This window comes from Salvelinus sp. IW2-2015, linkage group LG23 (genome assembly GCF_002910315.2).
Source record: "Salvelinus sp. IW2-2015 linkage group LG23, ASM291031v2, whole genome shotgun sequence".
NCBI classification, from domain to species: Eukaryota; Metazoa; Chordata; class Actinopteri; order Salmoniformes; family Salmonidae; genus Salvelinus; species Salvelinus sp. IW2-2015.
This window is the reverse complement of record NC_036863.1, coordinates 27,246,347-27,264,179: the sequence shown is the minus strand read 5'-3', so window position 1 is coordinate 27,264,179 and position 17,833 is coordinate 27,246,347. Positions and strand designations below refer to the sequence as shown.

Genomic DNA, 17,833 nt, shown 5'->3' with positions numbered 1-17,833 from the left:
GTCATGATGGTGTGTGTTATTGTGTTAATGTCTTATCTGTTTATCTGGGGGTAATTCGCAAAAATCTGAGGTAGTGACATGTCTTCTGTTCTGTATGTGTTGGCGTACCTTTACTTGCTTGATAGAGAATGAAATACATACAGTATAACAATATGGGATGTAAAAAGAAGATGGAATATGTGGCTACTGAGTTACTGTTTCCCATGTCTTAAAAGACTCACGGTTAGTGTCATATTGGCGGCAGGTAGCCTAGTGGTTASAGCGTTAGGCCAGTAACTGAAAGGTTGCTGGGTTGAATACCTAAGTTTAAAAATTGGTTGATGTGCCTTTGAGCAAGGTACTACACCCAATTTGCTCCAGGGGTGCCGTTTTGGCTGACCCTGTAAAACAACACATTTCACTGCACTGATCTGGTGTATGTGACAATACAACATCGATTTTGTATTGTATTTTTTATTTGGGTTATTAGGGTAATTATTCATAAAATAATTAATAAAGTTATAATGAATCTTTGCTCAATATTTTCTACAGCATGTTAAACAGAACCTTGGRTTGAACAATTTGCTGTGTTTGGTACCACTCACTGTCCATGTCTTTTGTGTTCTTTTGACAAACCATTTTAGGAATCTCATGACAGTTGTCCAGCAGCTGTACCAACGAGTCATGAGGCTAATGCGCACCACTCTCTGATCCTATGGAGCCGGAGTTGAGTCCCTCAACACTAATCATCACCAGGACTGAGACGCTCTCCTGCCTTACCCTGTCCATACAATGGAGATGACCTGCAGAGCACCTGCCATCGACAGAGCAAGAGGACGAAAAGCTCTCATTGCAGTTCACTGTAATAAAGCAGGAGATAGTTTTTAAAAAATGTCAATGTTTTATTGATGCAAATAGATTTTGTTGAGATCCTAGTGGGCCTTAACTGCATGAGCGTTGTGTTAGTGCCCCAATTTCCCTGCATTATAATGTAAGTGCTGGAAAAGCCGTTTGCAGGATAATTCAAAGATGTCATTCATTTCATGCCCTCTTGTGGAAAACTGATCAGTTATTTCTGCGTGATCAAGAAATTAATGCTTTCAATGAGCTTCAATGCTATCGCTGGACATGGAAAATATTCCCTGCTGGAATTGATGTGATTGAGTTTTGTTAAATCTACTACATGAATGCATATAGTGGTGGGTGCTGTCTTCATAAAATAATACGAAAAAATGTTACTTGTGCAAATTATGGGAAGATAGTTTAATACATTTGTACCACTTGATTAGCTAAATGTTATAACAGTTGAGTCTTTTGTAATTAATGCTGTATCAAAACTGATATAATAAACTTTACATTTGTTTTTCAATTGACAGTTTATTTTTTTATAAGTCTATATGTTGAAAATATGTATTTTCCAGACGTTGACATCACACACATTTCAGGTACTGAATGAAATGTTAGAAGACGTCTTTTCCTGATGTCGAAAATATGTCTTGTACTGATGTCGAAAATATGTCTTATACGGACGTAGGTATTTAGGTATAAAATGGGTATTTTTTTATACCTTTCCGTATTTAAACTGCTATACATTCTCAATGAAGTAAGCATTATATCCCAATAATAATTTTTCATGCCTCTTAATAAGAAAGAAGAGCTAACTGACGATTGCAACATAATATTTAGTATTGTTGTCATCTGTCACATCTGTTAGCTTTTTCAAAAGCTTTTAAACTGATAGCTATAACATTCAAAGTAGTCCATTACACAGAATAAACCAACAGACCACTTCAACTACAATAACATTCTGAGTAACGTTTACAGATGTATTGTTTCTTGCTAAGACTGTGATACAGTACATTGTTGTTTATCTATCGTAGTTGAATGTACAGACTGTAATTCACTCTGGATAAGAGCGTTTGCTGAATGACCAAAATGTAAATGTAAAAACAAACACTTGCAACGCATGCTGGGTATTATTTTAATAAACTCCGCTCCAAAACAAGTACAAATTTGGCAGGTGTGGACCAGATCCAAATCTGAATGAATCACAGACGTCTAGGCTATGTTTCACAAGATTGAACATCCCATTACAGTACAGCACACTTCAGTACAGTAGAGCACAGTAGAACACGGAAGAGTACAGTAAAGTACAGTATGGTACGGTACAGGACAGTTTTGTTCAGTAAAGTAGAGTACAGTACATTACAGTTTAATTTAGTACAGTAGAGTACATTAGAGTAAAGTAGGGTACAATACAGTACACTATATTTTACTTTTCTTTACTTGATTGTACTGTAGTGTGCTGTACTGTATTGTACTCTACTGTACTATACTCTACTTGTCTTTACTGTACTGTAATGTACTGTACTCTGCCGTGCTTTACTGTACTGTGCTGTCCAAACTTGTGAAACATTTATATCTATGATTGGTTCAGATTTATTGATCAATTATATAGTCTATGTTTGGGCTAAATCAAGGCCGGTCTGGACCAAATCTGAACGTCTATGTTTGGGCCAAATATAGACCGGTCTGGGGACATTGAAACCAAGGCCAGTCTGGAATAGACAAACAAACAAAAGACGGAGGACCAAAACAAAGAAGTGGCCTGACGTCACATGCTTAGTGGGATTCCCTCACAACATAATCTGGTGTAATTGATAGTATGATTTATATTTACCTAGTACTACATGATAGATGGGGAGGGGGATGGGCATTTGGAGTAGGCAGGTGGGTGTTTGGAAGGGCAAAGTGGGATCCGTTTCAGGYGCTGAGTGCGCTAGTGATGGCTCGGGTGGATAGGAGTGGGGATGTGGATATTATGAATAACTGGGTGAGAAACGCTTTAGTGGGGGCAGCTACTGATACTATACCTAAGAGTTCAGGGAGGAGTAGGAGGAGGAGGAGGAGGAGGAGGAGGAGGAGGAGGAGGAAAGCAGTCCCATGGTGGACAAAGGAGTGTGGGGAAATGGTGAGGAGTAGGAACAGGGCATTTAGAGTACTGAAAAGGATGCATAACATCCAACATCTGATTCAGAATTATCAGGCCCAGGCCCTGGTGTGGAGAACTATCCGTCAGGCAAAGAGGTCATGTTGGCGTCGGTTCTGTGACACCATTGGAAGGACGACACCTGTGGGAGAAGTATGGGGGATGATTAATAGGATGAGTAGGGTCAGAAGGGAGTGGGATTATCCAGTGTTGACGAGTGGGGAGAATATGGCTGTAACAGATGCAGAGATGATGGCCAAAACGTTTTTCCAAGTGCCTAGCTCAGCAAATTTATCAGAGCAGGGGCAGAGGGGGATTATTTTTTTCTCCCCAATTTTGTGGTATCCAATTGGTAGTTACAGTCTTGTCTCATCGCTGCAACTCCCGTACGGACTCGGGAGAGGTGAAGGCCAAGAGCCGTGCATCCCCCGAAACACAACCACTTAACCCGGAAGCCAGCCACACCAATGTTTCAGAGGAAACACCGTACACCTGGCGAATGTGTCAGCGTGCACTGTGCTCGGCCCGCCACAGGAGTCGCTAGTGCGCGATGACCTAACCCGGATGACGCTGGGCCAATTGTGCGCCGCCCCATGGGTCTTCCGGTTGCGTCCGGCTGCGACAGAGCCTGGACTCGAACCCAGAATCTCTAGTGGCACATCTAGCACTGCGATGCAATGCCTTAGACCACTTCACCACTCGGGAGGCCCATGTGGCCCATCTAAGTGATGAGGCCCTGGATAAGGTATTGGTGTTGTACACAGAGTGTGGGAGGAGGGGAAACTACCAGGCAGCTGGAAGGAGGCAGTAGTGTTACCAAAGCTATCGGCCAATAGCTTTAACATCACATGTATGTAAGATTATGGAACGGATGATTACGGAGAGGCTAACTTACTTCCTGGAGAGCAGGGGGCTAGTATCGCCACATCAGAGTGGGTTCAGGAAGGGGAGGGGGACTATGGACCCAGTGCTCTGCTTAGAAGCAGAGGTCAGGAAGGCTCAGGTGAACAAGGAGACTGTTGTAGCTGTCTTTCTTGATGTGGAGAAGGCGTATGATATGATGTGGAAGGAGGGATTGTTAATCAAGCTTGATATTATGGGGGTAGGAGGAAGAACGTACAACTGGATAAAGGATTTCCTGTTTGGAAGGTCTATCCAGGTGAGGGTAGAGAAGTCTCTGTCAGGCAGCTACCTGGTGTTCTCAGTCATGATCAATGATGTTAACTCTCAGGTACGGCCGGATATTGGGAGGTCGTTATGTGCAGATGATGGGGCCTAATGGAAGAGTGAAAGAAATGTGCCATACATATTCAGGAAGGTACAGGAAGCAATTTAGCGGTGGGCGGTGGGCATTAATCTGGGGATTCAGGTTCTCTGTAGAGAAAACTCAGATAGTGTTCTTTACCAAGAGAAAGGTGAGAGATGAGGTACACTTGAGGTTATATGGGAGAAACTTGGAAAGGGTGGGGGCCTTCAGGTTCCTTGGAGTGTGCTTTGACGCTAGGCTGACCTGGCAGAACACATCGAGAGAGTGGTGAGAAAGTTTAAGAAGGTGCAAAATGTGATGCACTGTCTGACGGGGAAGGAGTGGGGGGCTGGGCGTTCCTCATTGAGGACCATGTATGTTGTATTGATCCAATCTGTAATCAGTGGTGTAAAGTACTTATGTAAAAATAATTTAAAGTACTACTTAAATAGTTTTGGGGGGTATCTGTACTTTACTTTACTATTTATATTTTTGACAACTTTTACTTGTACCTCACTACATTCTTAAAGAAAATAATGTACTTTTTACTCCATACATTTTCCTTTACACCCAAAAGTACTCGTTACATTTTGAATGGCTAGCAGGACAAGAAAATGGTCCAATTCACGCACTTATTAAGAGAACATCCCTGGTCATCCCTACTGCCTCTGATCTGGCGGACTCACTAAACACAAATGCTTCATTTGTAAATTATGCCTGTGTTGGAGTGTGCACCTGGTTATCTATAAATAAAAAATCAAGAAAATGGTGCCATCTGGTTTGTTTAATAGAGGGAATTTGAAATAATTTATACTTTTACTTTCAATACATACAGTTGAAGTCGGAAGTTAACATACACCTTAGTCAAGTACATTTAAACTCAGTTTTTCAGAATTCCTGACATTTAATCCTAGTACAAATTCCCTGTCTTAGGTCAGTTAGGATCACCACTTTATTTTAAGAATGTGAAATGTCAGAATAATAGTAGAGAAAATGATTTATTTCAGCTTATATTTCTTTCATCACATTCCCAGTGGTTCAGAAGTTTACATGCACTCAATTAGTATTTAGTAGCATTGCCTTCAAATTGTTTAACTTGGGTCAAATGTTTCAGGTAGCCTTTCACAAGCTTCCCACAATAATTTGGGTGGATTTTGGCCCATTCCTCCTGACAGAGCTGGTGTAACTGAGTCAGGTTTGTAGGCCTCCTTGCTCACACACACTTTTTCAGTTCTGCTCACACATTTTCAATAGGATTGAGTTCAGGGCTTTGTGATGGTCACTCCAATACCTTGACTTTGTTGTCCTTAAGCCATTTTGCCACAACTTTGGAAGTATGCTTGGGGTCATTGTCCATTTGGAAGACCCATTTGCGACCAAGCTTTAACTTTCTGACATCCTGTCTTGAGATGTTGCTTCAATATATCCACATCATTTTCCTCCCTTCATGATGCCATCTATTTTGTGAAGTGCACCAGTCCCTCCTACAGCAAAGCACCACCACAACATGATGCTTCCACCCCCGTGCTTCACAGTTGGGATGGTGTTTTTTGGCTTGCAAGCCTCCCCTTTTTTCCTCCAAACATAACGATGGTCATCAGACCACAGGAAAGTACGATCTTTGTCCCCATGTGCAGTTGCAAACCGTAGTCTGGCTTTTTTATGGCGGTTTTGGAGCAGTGGCTTTTTCCTTGCTGAGCGGCCTTTCAGGTTATGTCGATATAGGACTCGTTTTACTGTGGATATAGATACTTTTGTACCTGTTTCCTCCAGCATCTTCACAAGGTCCTTTGCTGTTGTTCGGGGATTGATTTGCACTTTTCGCACCAAAGAACGTTCATCTCTAGGAGACAGAACGCATCTCTTTCCTGAGCGATATGACGGCTGCGTGGTCCCATAAATTGTTTACTGTTGTTTGTACAGACGAACGTGGTACCTTCAGGCGTTTGGATATTGCTCCCAAGCTATGAACCAGACTTGTGGAGGTCTACAATTCTGAGGTCTTGGCTGATTTCTTTTGATTTTCCCATGATGTCAAGCAAAGAGGCACTGAGTTTGAAGGTAGGCCATGAAATACATCCACAGGTARACCTCCAATTGACTCAGATAATTGAAGTAGATGTTCTAACCGACTTGCCAAAACTATAGTTTGTTAACAAGAAATTTGTGGAGTGGTTGAAAAACGAGTTTTAATGACTCCAACCTAAGTGTATGTAAACTTCTGACTTCAACTGTAAGTATATTTTAGCAATTACATTTACTTTTGATATTTCTACTCAAATAGTATTTTACTGGGTGACTTCCACATTTACTTGAGTATTTTTCTATTAAAACCTCTTTGGCTAGGGGGCAGTATTTTCACGTCCGGATGAAAAGCGTGCCCAAAGTAAACTGGCTGCTACTCAGGCCCAGAAGCTAGGATATGCATATTATTAGTAGATATGGATAGAAAACACTCTGAAGTTTCTAAAACTGTTTGAATAATGTCTGTGAGTATAACAGAACTGATTTGGCAGGCGAAACCCCGAGCACAATCCATCCAGGGACATTTTTTTTTGAGCTCAATGTGTTTTCCAWTYSYTTTCTATGGGAAGCTCTTTTTAATAGAAATATGCTTGCAGTTCTTATGGCTTCCACTAGATGTCAACAGTCTTTAGAAATTGGTTGATGTTTATCCTTTGAGAAATGAAGAAGTAGCCCTGTTCTTTCCATGTGTCACACAAAGGMACTCAAGTCTTTTGGAGCGAGTGACCTGGAACGTGCTTCACTTTGTTTTCATCCGGTATTGAGCACAGTATTTCCCGTCTTAAATTTGATCAATTATTTACGTTTTAGGATACATAAGTTTGGATTAGGAACGTTGTTTGAAATGTTTGGACCAAGTTTACAGGTAACTTATTAGATACTTTGTAGGCGAGTTGGAACCGGTGTATTTCTGAATAAAACGCGCCAAATAAATTGACATTTTGGGGATATAATGAAGGAATTTATCGAACAAAAGGACCATTTGTGATGTTTATGGGACATTTTGGAGTGCCAACAGAAGAAGATCTTCAAAGGTAAGGCATGAACTATATCATTATTTCTGTGTAGCACCTGACTGGTTCAAATCTGATTTTCATGTGTTTGTATGCGGGGTGCTGTCCTCAGATAATTGCATGGTCTGCTTTCGCCGTAAAGCCTTTTTGAAATCTGACACTGTGGCTGGATTAACAAGAAGTTAAACTGTATTTTGATGTATAACACTTGTATGTTTAATGAATTCTTATTATGAGTATTTCTGTTTTTGAATTTGGCACAATGCAATTTCACTGGATGTTGTCAAATCAATCCCGTTAACGGTATCTGAGCGGGAATGGGGGTGAAGGGATCCCTACGAGGTTCTATTAAGGTATCTTTACTTTTACTCAAGTATTATAAATGGGTACTTTTTCCATCACTGTCTGTAATAGACTATGGCAGTATAGTGTATGGTTTGGCAGCCCGGACCTCATTGAAAAGGCTAGATGTCATACAGAGGCAAGGACTCAGAATATGTAGTGGGGTGTTTTGGATCTCCCCAGTGTCTGCACTACAGGTTGAGATGGGGGATTTGCCTTTGCAGATTATGATACAGTAACTGGCAATTAATTATTGGGTCAACCTACAGTGACATGGGGTATCTCATCCTGCGAAAGGGATTTTACAGGCATGCTGGGAACATGAGCGAGGACAAACACAGGCTTTGGGTGGGTGGGTAGTACCCAGGCGAGGGAGATGAGACTGTAAGGAAGGGAGTTTAGTCCAATGGTAGCTATTCTGGTAAATCCACCATGGCTACTCCCGCCTCCAGTAGTTGATCTAGAAGTGTTGGAGAGCCTACCGAAAGATAGGGAGGGTGTTGATCCGTCTGGTTTGTTTAATAGACGTCTGAATACTGTGTATCAGGATTTTGTGGCCATTTACACAGATAATTTACACAGATCAAAAGATCCAAGGGCAGAACGTACTGGGTCAGCATTTGTAATGCAGGAATGTGGTGTGGCAAGTTGATGTACTGACTAAACAAGCACTTAGTAGTGGGGATGTTGTTGTTGTAGTTTCAATGAGCAAGGCAGAGGCAACAAGCTTGATATGGACAGTGATGGTGCAGAGATGGCAGGAGCAGTGGAATAGAGATACCAAGGGCAGGCATTTATTTCAAGTATAGAGGAAAGTCAGGGAGGGACAGAAGAGAGGAGGCTATTGTTACAAGATTAAGGGTGGGTTGAATAAGACTTTGAATGTGATAGGAAAGCATCCAACAGGAAAGTTTTCCCAGGAAACAGAGACAGTGGAGCATGTATACAATGTGGGCAATATTACATTTACATTTACATTTAAGTCATTTAGCAGACGCCCTTATCCAGAGCGACTTACAAATTGGAAAGTTCATACATATTCATCATATATTCATATTCATCAATATGAGAGGGAAAGATATTGGCTGAGATCTAGTATGAGGGAGAAGGGGATACAGTAAATTAGTTTAAAGAGTATATTGAGTAGATTCAGTGGAGGCTGCTGAGGGGAGGACAACTCATAATAATGGCTGGAACGGAGCAAATGGAATTCGACTAATTCTGCTCCAGTCATTACCACGAGCCTGTTCTCCCCCATTAAGGTGCCACRAACCTCCTGTAGTTGTGATCTTTTTTTAAGAGAAACGGGGCTGGCAGGTAGGATTTAGTTTCTCCATGTCTCTGGCCCACACTCCAATACAGTAAGTGGCGGTAATGCACCATAACGTTAGATGCCAACTGCCGATAAACCCCACCGAAAAGAAGAAACTTCCGGTGCCTCAGTTCCTGTTTCGGCGCAAGTGCACTAGAAATGGAAAGCTACGTAGCCGGATAACTTTTGTGATGTTTTTTATTTATTGAGTTAACCCACTTGACGTCGAAGATATGAGATCCAAAATAAAATAACAGAGCACGACCTTTATTCACATTACAGGTAGTTGTCATTATATGGTTCTGCGCTTTGTTGAGGGTTTTCTAAATTATTGATAGAACTGTTAGCTAGCTAGCCAGCTGGTTGTTTTTTGAGTAATGCTAACATGCGGCGCTGCCGGCAGGCTCAGGCCAACTCGTTCACAACATTCCGTTGAGTTGACTGATATTTCAGATGACGGGGACTCCCCTCTATATTTTTTAAGTGTTAACTGATGCTAGCGTAATAATCAGATAATAACATATTGTGTCATCTCGGGGTGAAAATACTGAACGACATTGCTGTCACTCACGTTAACATTACACACAGTGGTGCGGGCGGGGAATGTAGCAACCAAAGCCAATTGAAATGCTTTAAAATTCGATTGACTTAAATTGCAGCCAATAGAAATTCCCAACATTTGCGATGGCTCTTTAATTAATCTTTGACAAGAGGGTATCCTTTCCGTCGCAATATTCTGTGACGCTGATTTGATGAGATCTCGGGGAGTAATTAGATCAGGTAGCACAATGTTATATGATGTACGATTACAACAATTTATTTATTTGTATCTCGGCGGCCTGTTGTTTTTAGCGGGGCTCGATCAGGTAGAAGCGGCCGCCACCGAAATGGCCAACCTGAACTGGAAACCGTTCATCTACGGTGGGATGGCTTCGATTGTCGCAGAATTCGGTACGTGATGCACCAAAACCTGTTCAGACTCATTTATTTTAATCATGCATTTTTTTCATTATTCTGTTCCCACACACATTTAAGACTCATGTTTAGCTGCATTGAGAAGCACTCAGAGATTTGCAGCAGTCTTCTTGAGTGATGTCGATGGCCCTATATTATGGATGCTACATACAATTATTAATGATGGTACTCCATTGGAGTAGATCTACAGAGACGCAATTGTGTGCAATTCTATATTTACTTGTGTAACCTCTTAGATAAACTAACAGATTATATTTCACCTCCTTAGAAAAAAGCTAAACAATGCAACACCTACTTTGTGAAAGCATCACATTGACCTGCATTGCATTCACTGCATTGTTAGTCCACCTCATTGCATTGAGATACTATTACCTGATCTTAGTTACTGAGGGGTCACTTTGTCATTTCATTTAAATACTACCAGTGATCTCTGAACTTAACAATGTTGTCATGATGTTGTTGGTTGTTCTCCCCTCAGGTACGTTCCCCATAGACCTGACTAAGACGCGGCTGCAGGTGCAGGGCCAGTCCCAGTACATGGAGGTGCGCTACCGGGGCATGTTCCACGCCCTGTTTAAGATCGGCAAGGAGGAGGGCATCAAGGCACTGTATTCTGGGTGACCAAAAATAATATGGTTTACACATGTTAGCCTATACACTATGGGGGGGAAAAAACAACATATTACAGTATTTGATATGGTGTGCTATGGTAGAACATATTCCCGTTTGGGCAGGGATTGACATTAAGGGTTTCCCTTTTGCCCGGGGCAAATTTTATATATATATATATTTTTTACTGATAACCAATACGCAAAGATTTCCAGCAGTCTGGTTTTTCTGGTTCCTCCCCTGTGTGTAGGTGAAAATAAGCTACTTTACATTTTTGAGTGAGTAAGTCTTTTGTCAATACATTTTCATATTTGTAGCTACTTTTTAAGTAAATACCTGCAGTCAACTTGTGCAGTACTTTAGGACATAAAGCAAATCGCGATCTTCATTTTACCTGTCACGTTATTTTACATTATGAAGCTTACTGTGGTTCCCCAGAACAGTTGAGCCAGTCACGTGTTGGTATGTAAATAGCATAACGTGAGAAAGCGGGAGCTGTGTATTGATGGGTCGTGTCTTAATGTTTTTATTTTTTTCAGCAGCATGATCAGGGACGTGCAAATGTAGTTTTTCTTCACAGAAAATATATTAGTGTAACACATTCGGCAGAAAATAGCTTTGTTTTCATCAGATGACAACAGAAGGGCAGCACTAATTGGCTGGCAGCCTCGTACGTAGGCCTAAATGAGCTTACAGTGAAAAAGCAATGTATTTTTTGCAGTAAACAATGCATGGCAATCATATTTCTAATGTTTATAATAGAAAGAATGTAGCCAGCTACATTTCCTAATGCCCCCTTTTGTACTAAGCCGGTAATACCGTATATCCCAGTATGAGAGAAGGATGGTATGACGATATGAAAATCTAGATACCACCCAACCCTACCAGTGAAACACATGAGGAAGAAGAAATGCCAGAAGTGTAATCTTCTGCAGTTTATCAGAATTGATAATGTCAGTGTAGGTGACTAGGAGAATTGTTGCAAATTGTTCCCTTCCGTGACATGGCAAATGTTTTTACAGACAAAACAAAATATGTGATCCATTGATGGTATGCACAGGATGACATTACAGGACTACTGCAAGAGAGCCAAGAAACTCAGGTCAGCTCAACATCTTGGTCTGAGTGTGTCAACATCCAGGACACAATGTCCAGGTCTGGGTTCTCAGACAGGCTTACAAGAGGCTTAGGTCAGGGAATAACAATTCTCTACACCCCGTGGCAAAATGTGTAGAATTGCAGAAAATTTCAAACAAACATTTTCTTAGGCTATGGCCCGAAAGTCTAGGGCCAGCTCTGACTGCATGTGAGGGTATGGATGTGGGTAAGCAGACCTGCATCCCATGATGAGTTCTGATTTTTTGTGTGACCCCCACCACCATTAAAGTTGCCCATCCCTGTCTTCAATCAAAGGTGCAAAGGAGAAGCAACAACTGAAAAATGGTACAAGAGACTCCTACGCTCTGTATTATACTTGCAAATTGAACATTTGTTTTTGAAAAGTCATGCTTTGACGAAGGTCTGTGGCTAAAGTGGTGCACTTTTCAACAAATGTTTAATTAGCAAGCATACACTGTGTCCAAGAGACGCATTTCTACCATTGTAGAACACGCAATTGAACAGAATATTTTTCTTCTTAGTTAGATCATTATCATATAAACCTGCTCCACTATCAATTAACCTCAAGCCTCTCTAATAGAACCTTCTCTCATTCTCAACTATTGATCTCTAAGCTACTGAAATGAAGTCTGGTCTTGTATATGAGAGTGTGACTTTTTACAAGGAAAGTTGGCAGGTGCTTTCCCTATTGGGAAACGCTCTTCTTGGCTGTGGTTTTCATTAGGGGACAGCCTTAGAAATACCTGTTTGTTTCTAGAGTATCTGAGAGCGGAGTGACCAATGTGATAACAGCAATAGTCGATAGTTCAATTTGCAAGAGAGTTGCAGGGAACCAAGCTTCCCAGGCAAAATACAAATGTCTGCCAACATCTTGACAGTCCTGATGGCAAGGTAATGGGGTGTGAACGTTAGGCAAAAAGCTCTTCACTTGTTCATAAAATTGACACTCCCCGAAATGACTCCTGTCTTTCTCTGTGCCTGTGCAGCATCTCCCCAGCTCTCCTGAGGCAAGCCTCCTACGGGACCATCAAGATCGGGACCTACAACACACTCAAGAGGTTATTTGTGACCCATCCGGAAGGTGGGTTTCAATGACTCCCCAGTGCTTTCTATCTCACATCATTTTCTCTGTATGCCCTTTCATGTTAAAATGTTTATTTTTTTGCCCTAAACATCCATCTATGGTATGTCCCTGACAGCTGTTTTAAGCAACAATGCATTGCATACATAGTGCTGTCATAGGCAATGGCAAGGTTCTGTAATAAGGTACTCTCTTCTGTTTGCCTAGTGCCTTCTACAACTGTATAGACTTTTAGCATGTTGTATAAAAACTGGGCATAAATCTGGAAGCATCATTAGTGGCAAGAAGTCAGTAGTAATGAGAGAATGACTGTGTGGGGTGGTGGTTGTGGGTCACACATGAGGTTTGGTCGTATCTTGTGGCATCTACTTTTGCCCTCAGAATTATTTAACAGTTGTTTATAATGTCAAGGATCTCAGACATGCACATGAAATCTGGCGACCCTTTTGTATGAGTACTGAACTGCATGTCCCAGCCAAATTCATGTGACGGACTGACCTTACCAACAGTCATACCAGGGCAGGACAATAAAGTCACCCTTTTACAGCCATGTGTGGAGTGGGAGTTTGGAGGGAAGAGAGGGAAGAAGTTAGCTGGCCAACCTGAAAGGGTAGAGGGGACATCAGTCAGTACTTGTGACTTCACCATACTGTTAATTTGCACACACAAACAATCAACACGGGTTTAAATAAAGCCTGTAATTTTGAAATGGACCATTGCGTTGCTTCTTCTGAAGATCAGTGTTTTTTGTTTTGTCTCTAGGCTTTCCAGTAGAGCTTACAGGGCGTTTTCTCATACTGTCATCAGCAAAAATAACAGTTTGGGAAAACCAGTTAAATACCTGTCTGGACAACCTGCATTGACGCAGATGTCTGAAAACACAGACCGAGAGTGCCTAACTGCCGTCACTAATGGCCAATATAAACAGGAGACTGGGAGCCTTTAATGCAACAGGGAACAAATCTCATCAGTTGTCTATTAATAGGTTTGCATTACATTAACCGGCGCCAACATGTATTCCCATATCACAGGAAGCAATCTCTACTGAGAGACTGAGTATTTACTGCACAAACAATTACAGGATTATTTGAACCTTTGCAGTAGACAGAGAAACGGAACCAAACGGAGTTTGAAGAGATTACCTAGTTAGTAGAGGGGTTGACACACTGATTTATCTGAGACTTAAGGCAGTGGTTCATTTGTAAATCGGGAGGTGCCGGAATAAAAAGTGAGCACGAGCGGGAGCTGCCCTGGGGAGGACTGCGTATAATTGCATTTGCGTATTGGCATAGAGCAGTAGAGTAAAGGCACTTCCATAAATTTCACACATGGGTGTTTTTTGTTGTTGCATAGGGTCTGGGAAAAATGTGGCCTTTTTATAAACACGTCATGCAGTTCTACGTCATGTTACATGACTGGACAATGTTTTTTTAACACCGCACAAATGATGGAAATGACAGGCTACTTAGACACTGACAAACTCAGAATCTGAGCTCAATAAAAACACCCTTGTCTTGAATCCATCAATAGCCTAGGCATATGGAGATACACATATTGTAGGCTACAATATGAGGAGGAAATTATAGTCCTAAAAATGCTTTCCATGCTCACCCAGTGATGTGCAGCTTACTTGCCGGTGATGGCCAATGTGTTCGTGCCTAAATCTTATCCCTGTCATACTACTTTGTAAAACACTATTTGGAAGTTGATCAGATATTTTGGTAGTCTACAGCAGACAGATTAGTCTTCTCTGTTCAGCAGGAGCCATTTGCTTTCCAAKCTGTGTTATTCCGCAATTGTATTTGAAATATTTTTGGAAAGCCCTTATTTGTATGCATGCTATTCACTGACAGATTTGCCGTGCGTTCCTGATTAGGCTATGCCTTATTAGGCTACACACAATCAACAGACAGCTAGGCAATATTTTTTAAAGAAGCTATTGGTCCTATGTGGCAAAATTATAGGGCTTCTCATTGTGTAGTAGGCTATTCTGAATTATTTCATTTCTTTCTGAACAGACAGCAGTAATTCTTTGAACACTTTTTATTTGAATTTTTATATTGCAAAAAGTGACTATTATTTTTCATGCCACGAGAGGTACTGGATCCGGCCAAATAAGTTCTGGAATGGGGACTGCGTTATCTGTGATTGTGTTGTGAAGAGAAGACCTTCTCCTCTGCTGCTGTTGTGCTTCTTCACTCTGTATGCCTCACTCTGCCAGGTTGTGCGAATGTGTTTTGAATGCTTATTTTTGGTACAGGCTGTGGTTTYCCTGGTGTGGTGGTTGGGCGGGGGGATCCAGCGCCCGTTCTCCTGCCATAATGAACGGCACCAGGACCACACTAACTCTTGGTCACATTGATCAAGGTTTCACTGTAACTATTGATCTAAACTTAATCCATAATTTCTTTCCTACTCCTCTGTCTCACTTACTTCCACTGTAGATTTGTTTTGTTTACCTGGTGACTTATAATGGTCATTGTTTCTTGTCTTAACCCCAACTGTCATAATCACTAATAAATAAATCATGGTCCCCATTCCATTTCAAACTGTGTGCTGTAAGAGGGGCGGGGTGCATTTTCAATACAATAACAATATTACAGTAGTATGTTTTGAATGGTGACAAATCCAAATTGCAGAGGGTTCTAGTTAGTAGTCATTCTTTTACTTATTATGCTGTAATGAATAGGTTAATGGCTTTCTAATTCTCATGACTTTCTGTCTGGAGTTGATTACTGCATGTTTGTCGACCTTTTAGATTTCATGTTCACCTCTAAATGATCATTTGAAAGTCTCTTGTTCAGAATTATAGCCACTTGTTTTACGTTGCACCTACCTCTGTCTTTCTAGAATTTCTCTCTGTCTTTGTGTGTTTGATGTGGAGGAGTAACCGGCTGTACTTTCTTTTCCCTGACAGATGAGACTATGGTGATCAATGTGTTCTGTGGAGTGGTGTCTGGAGTCCTGTCCTCCTCTCTGGCCAACCCCACTGATGTTGTCAAGGTGAAAAACGTGTAGATAGCTGAAAGATCTAGATACTGGACATTGCAGATAGTAATGTCATGAATAGAACTGACGGGACTCCTTTTTGTGTCAGAGGCATGTTTGAGGCATCTCATAATCTGAACGTCTCACAACGTTTTGCCCTGCTGAACGCAGGCCCTGATTTTCTATGTTGTGTTCAGATCCGCATGCAGGCCCAGGGCAGTCTGTTACAAGGCAGCATGATGTCGAACTTCATAAACATCTACCAGACAGAGGGAACCCGTGGCCTGTGGAGGGTGAGTGGTGCCCTCTTGGTCACAAACTATCAAACAGTGGCTCTGATCTGTCATCAAGATTTTTATTTTTCATGGAAGAGCTTTGTTGTTTTGTAAGATTGTGACCAGTGAGTTTATTTATTTTTGGCCATCTGAAGACCGTTGAGTGACTGGTACTCTCGGGTTGTTGTATTTATACTGTTGTCATCCTCAGGGCGTCATCCCTACAGCTCAGCGGGCAGCCATCGTAGTGGGAGTGGAGCTTCCTGTCTATGACATCACTAAGAAGCACCTCATCAAGTCTGGCACCATGGGAGACACCATACTCACACACTTTATGTGAGTTTAGACATCAATATTGTAAAATGCATATAAATATATAATTTTTGTTATTCATAATGTACCGGCATATTCTCTGAGAAAGATAATAGAAAACCTAACAGTGAGTGTGCATATTATACACCTGATCCTCTGGCTTCTCCCACATCGGTCTCTCTGCATGCAGTTCCAGTTTTACGTGTGGCCTGGCGGGGGCGCTAGCCTCCAACCCAGTGGACGTGGTGCGGACGCGTATGATGAACCAGCGAGTGCTGTCAGGGAACCCCATGTATAAAGGCACGCTGGACGGATTGATGCAGACCTGGAAGAACGAAGGATTCTTTGCCCTCTACAAGGGCTTCTGGCCCAACTGGCTGCGTCTGGGGCCATGGAACATCATTGTATCCTTTCCATCACTGGAATCAAAGTTCAAACCCACTGTGTTGCCAGCACTATTATCCAAATAACTGAGTCATCTGAACTCTGTCTCTCTGCATTCTATTAGGTCAGTTCAGTTTTGCATCAGGTCATATTGAGTATTTTAGACATCCGAGAACCATTCCTGGTAAAAGTAGGTGGACTTCAGCATTGCAGGACAAGTTGTCAGTTTGTTGTTGAGGTGATCTCCCTTTGGGAACTAGAGCATGTTCTAATTCTATCACCCTATTGTTGCTCAGAGGTTCCGAGAGAACAGCAGAGTGGAACGGAGAGCTGTTGTCAGGTATACAGCTTGTGTAATGGCAGTCCTGTCTCCTTTCTCCTTGGCTACCAGTAGAGGGTGCCAAATACTTACACTGAAGCAAAATATGCAAGGAGGAACCTTGTTATGTTTACAGTGATATTGTATAATACCATACAAAACGTAAATTGTATTTAGTGAAGTCTTATAAGTATTGTGATTTTTGTATGGGCACAGACAATGTCATGATTATGCTTCAGGGCTGCCACCAAGTGTTGTCRTTAACTAGAGCTCTTTAGTTCTTCATCACGTTTGAGCAGCTGAAGAAACTCCCCTTATAGTTGAACAGGGAGTGGACACTCCGTCGGACCAGAGTGTATCAGAGCGCGGGAAACACCCCAGCCCTTTGTCTTCGTTTCATTCACAATCCCTCCCTCGTCACACAATCTGTATGTGCATGCTCATCTAAGTTTTATTTGAACTTTTAATAATATATAATTTTTTTTAATACAATTTTTAATGTTCGTTTTTTTTTAAGCACTTCATCATACTCATTAACCATCCTTGATGCCACTCCTGGCAGCTAAAGCTTAGGATTGTAGCTGAGGACGGAAGCCCATTTGGACCATAAGGTATTAGCTAGGTACGCTGACTGCCAGCTTGCTACCATTTTAAAGTGAGCTTGTGGGAAAAGGAGGAGGACTATCCTAGGCGGAACGGTAACTGGAGATCTACTTGAGCTTTTTTAGGGATGTGGAATAGGCCTCTGATTGTGTCTGACTAGTTTTTTAAACGCATCTCTATACTGCATGGGATGTGCAAGAAAAAGACAATGGCTGTTAAATGTATAGGATTGGGGTTTTGCCTGTCTGATCTGACGTTTAAA

At 41.6% G+C, this 17,833-nt stretch overlaps 1 protein-coding gene across 2 annotated transcripts; it reads left to right on the top strand.

Moving 5' to 3' along the window:
- The first annotated feature begins 9,044 nt into the window (after positions 1–9,044).
- Positions 9,045–17,460, top strand: LOC111950774 (brain mitochondrial carrier protein 1). Of its 2 annotated transcripts, XM_023968648.2 has the most exons (9): positions 9,045–9,188; positions 9,759–9,857; positions 10,360–10,498; positions 12,596–12,690; positions 15,608–15,693; positions 15,876–15,971; positions 16,165–16,289; positions 16,456–16,669; positions 17,247–17,460. In XM_023968648.2, exons 2-9 carry the CDS (start codon positions 9,794–9,796, stop codon positions 17,286–17,288), a joined length of 861 nt encoding a protein of 286 aa, XP_023824416.1. In that variant the 5' UTR covers positions 9,045–9,188; positions 9,759–9,793; the 3' UTR covers positions 17,289–17,460. The 2 variants fall into 2 exon arrangements, with proteins under 2 accessions (XP_023824416.1, XP_070290560.1); XM_070434459.1 differs by lacking the exon at positions 9,045–9,188 and having other exon boundaries at positions 9,607–9,857.
- The last annotated feature ends 373 nt before the right edge of the window (positions 17,461–17,833 follow it).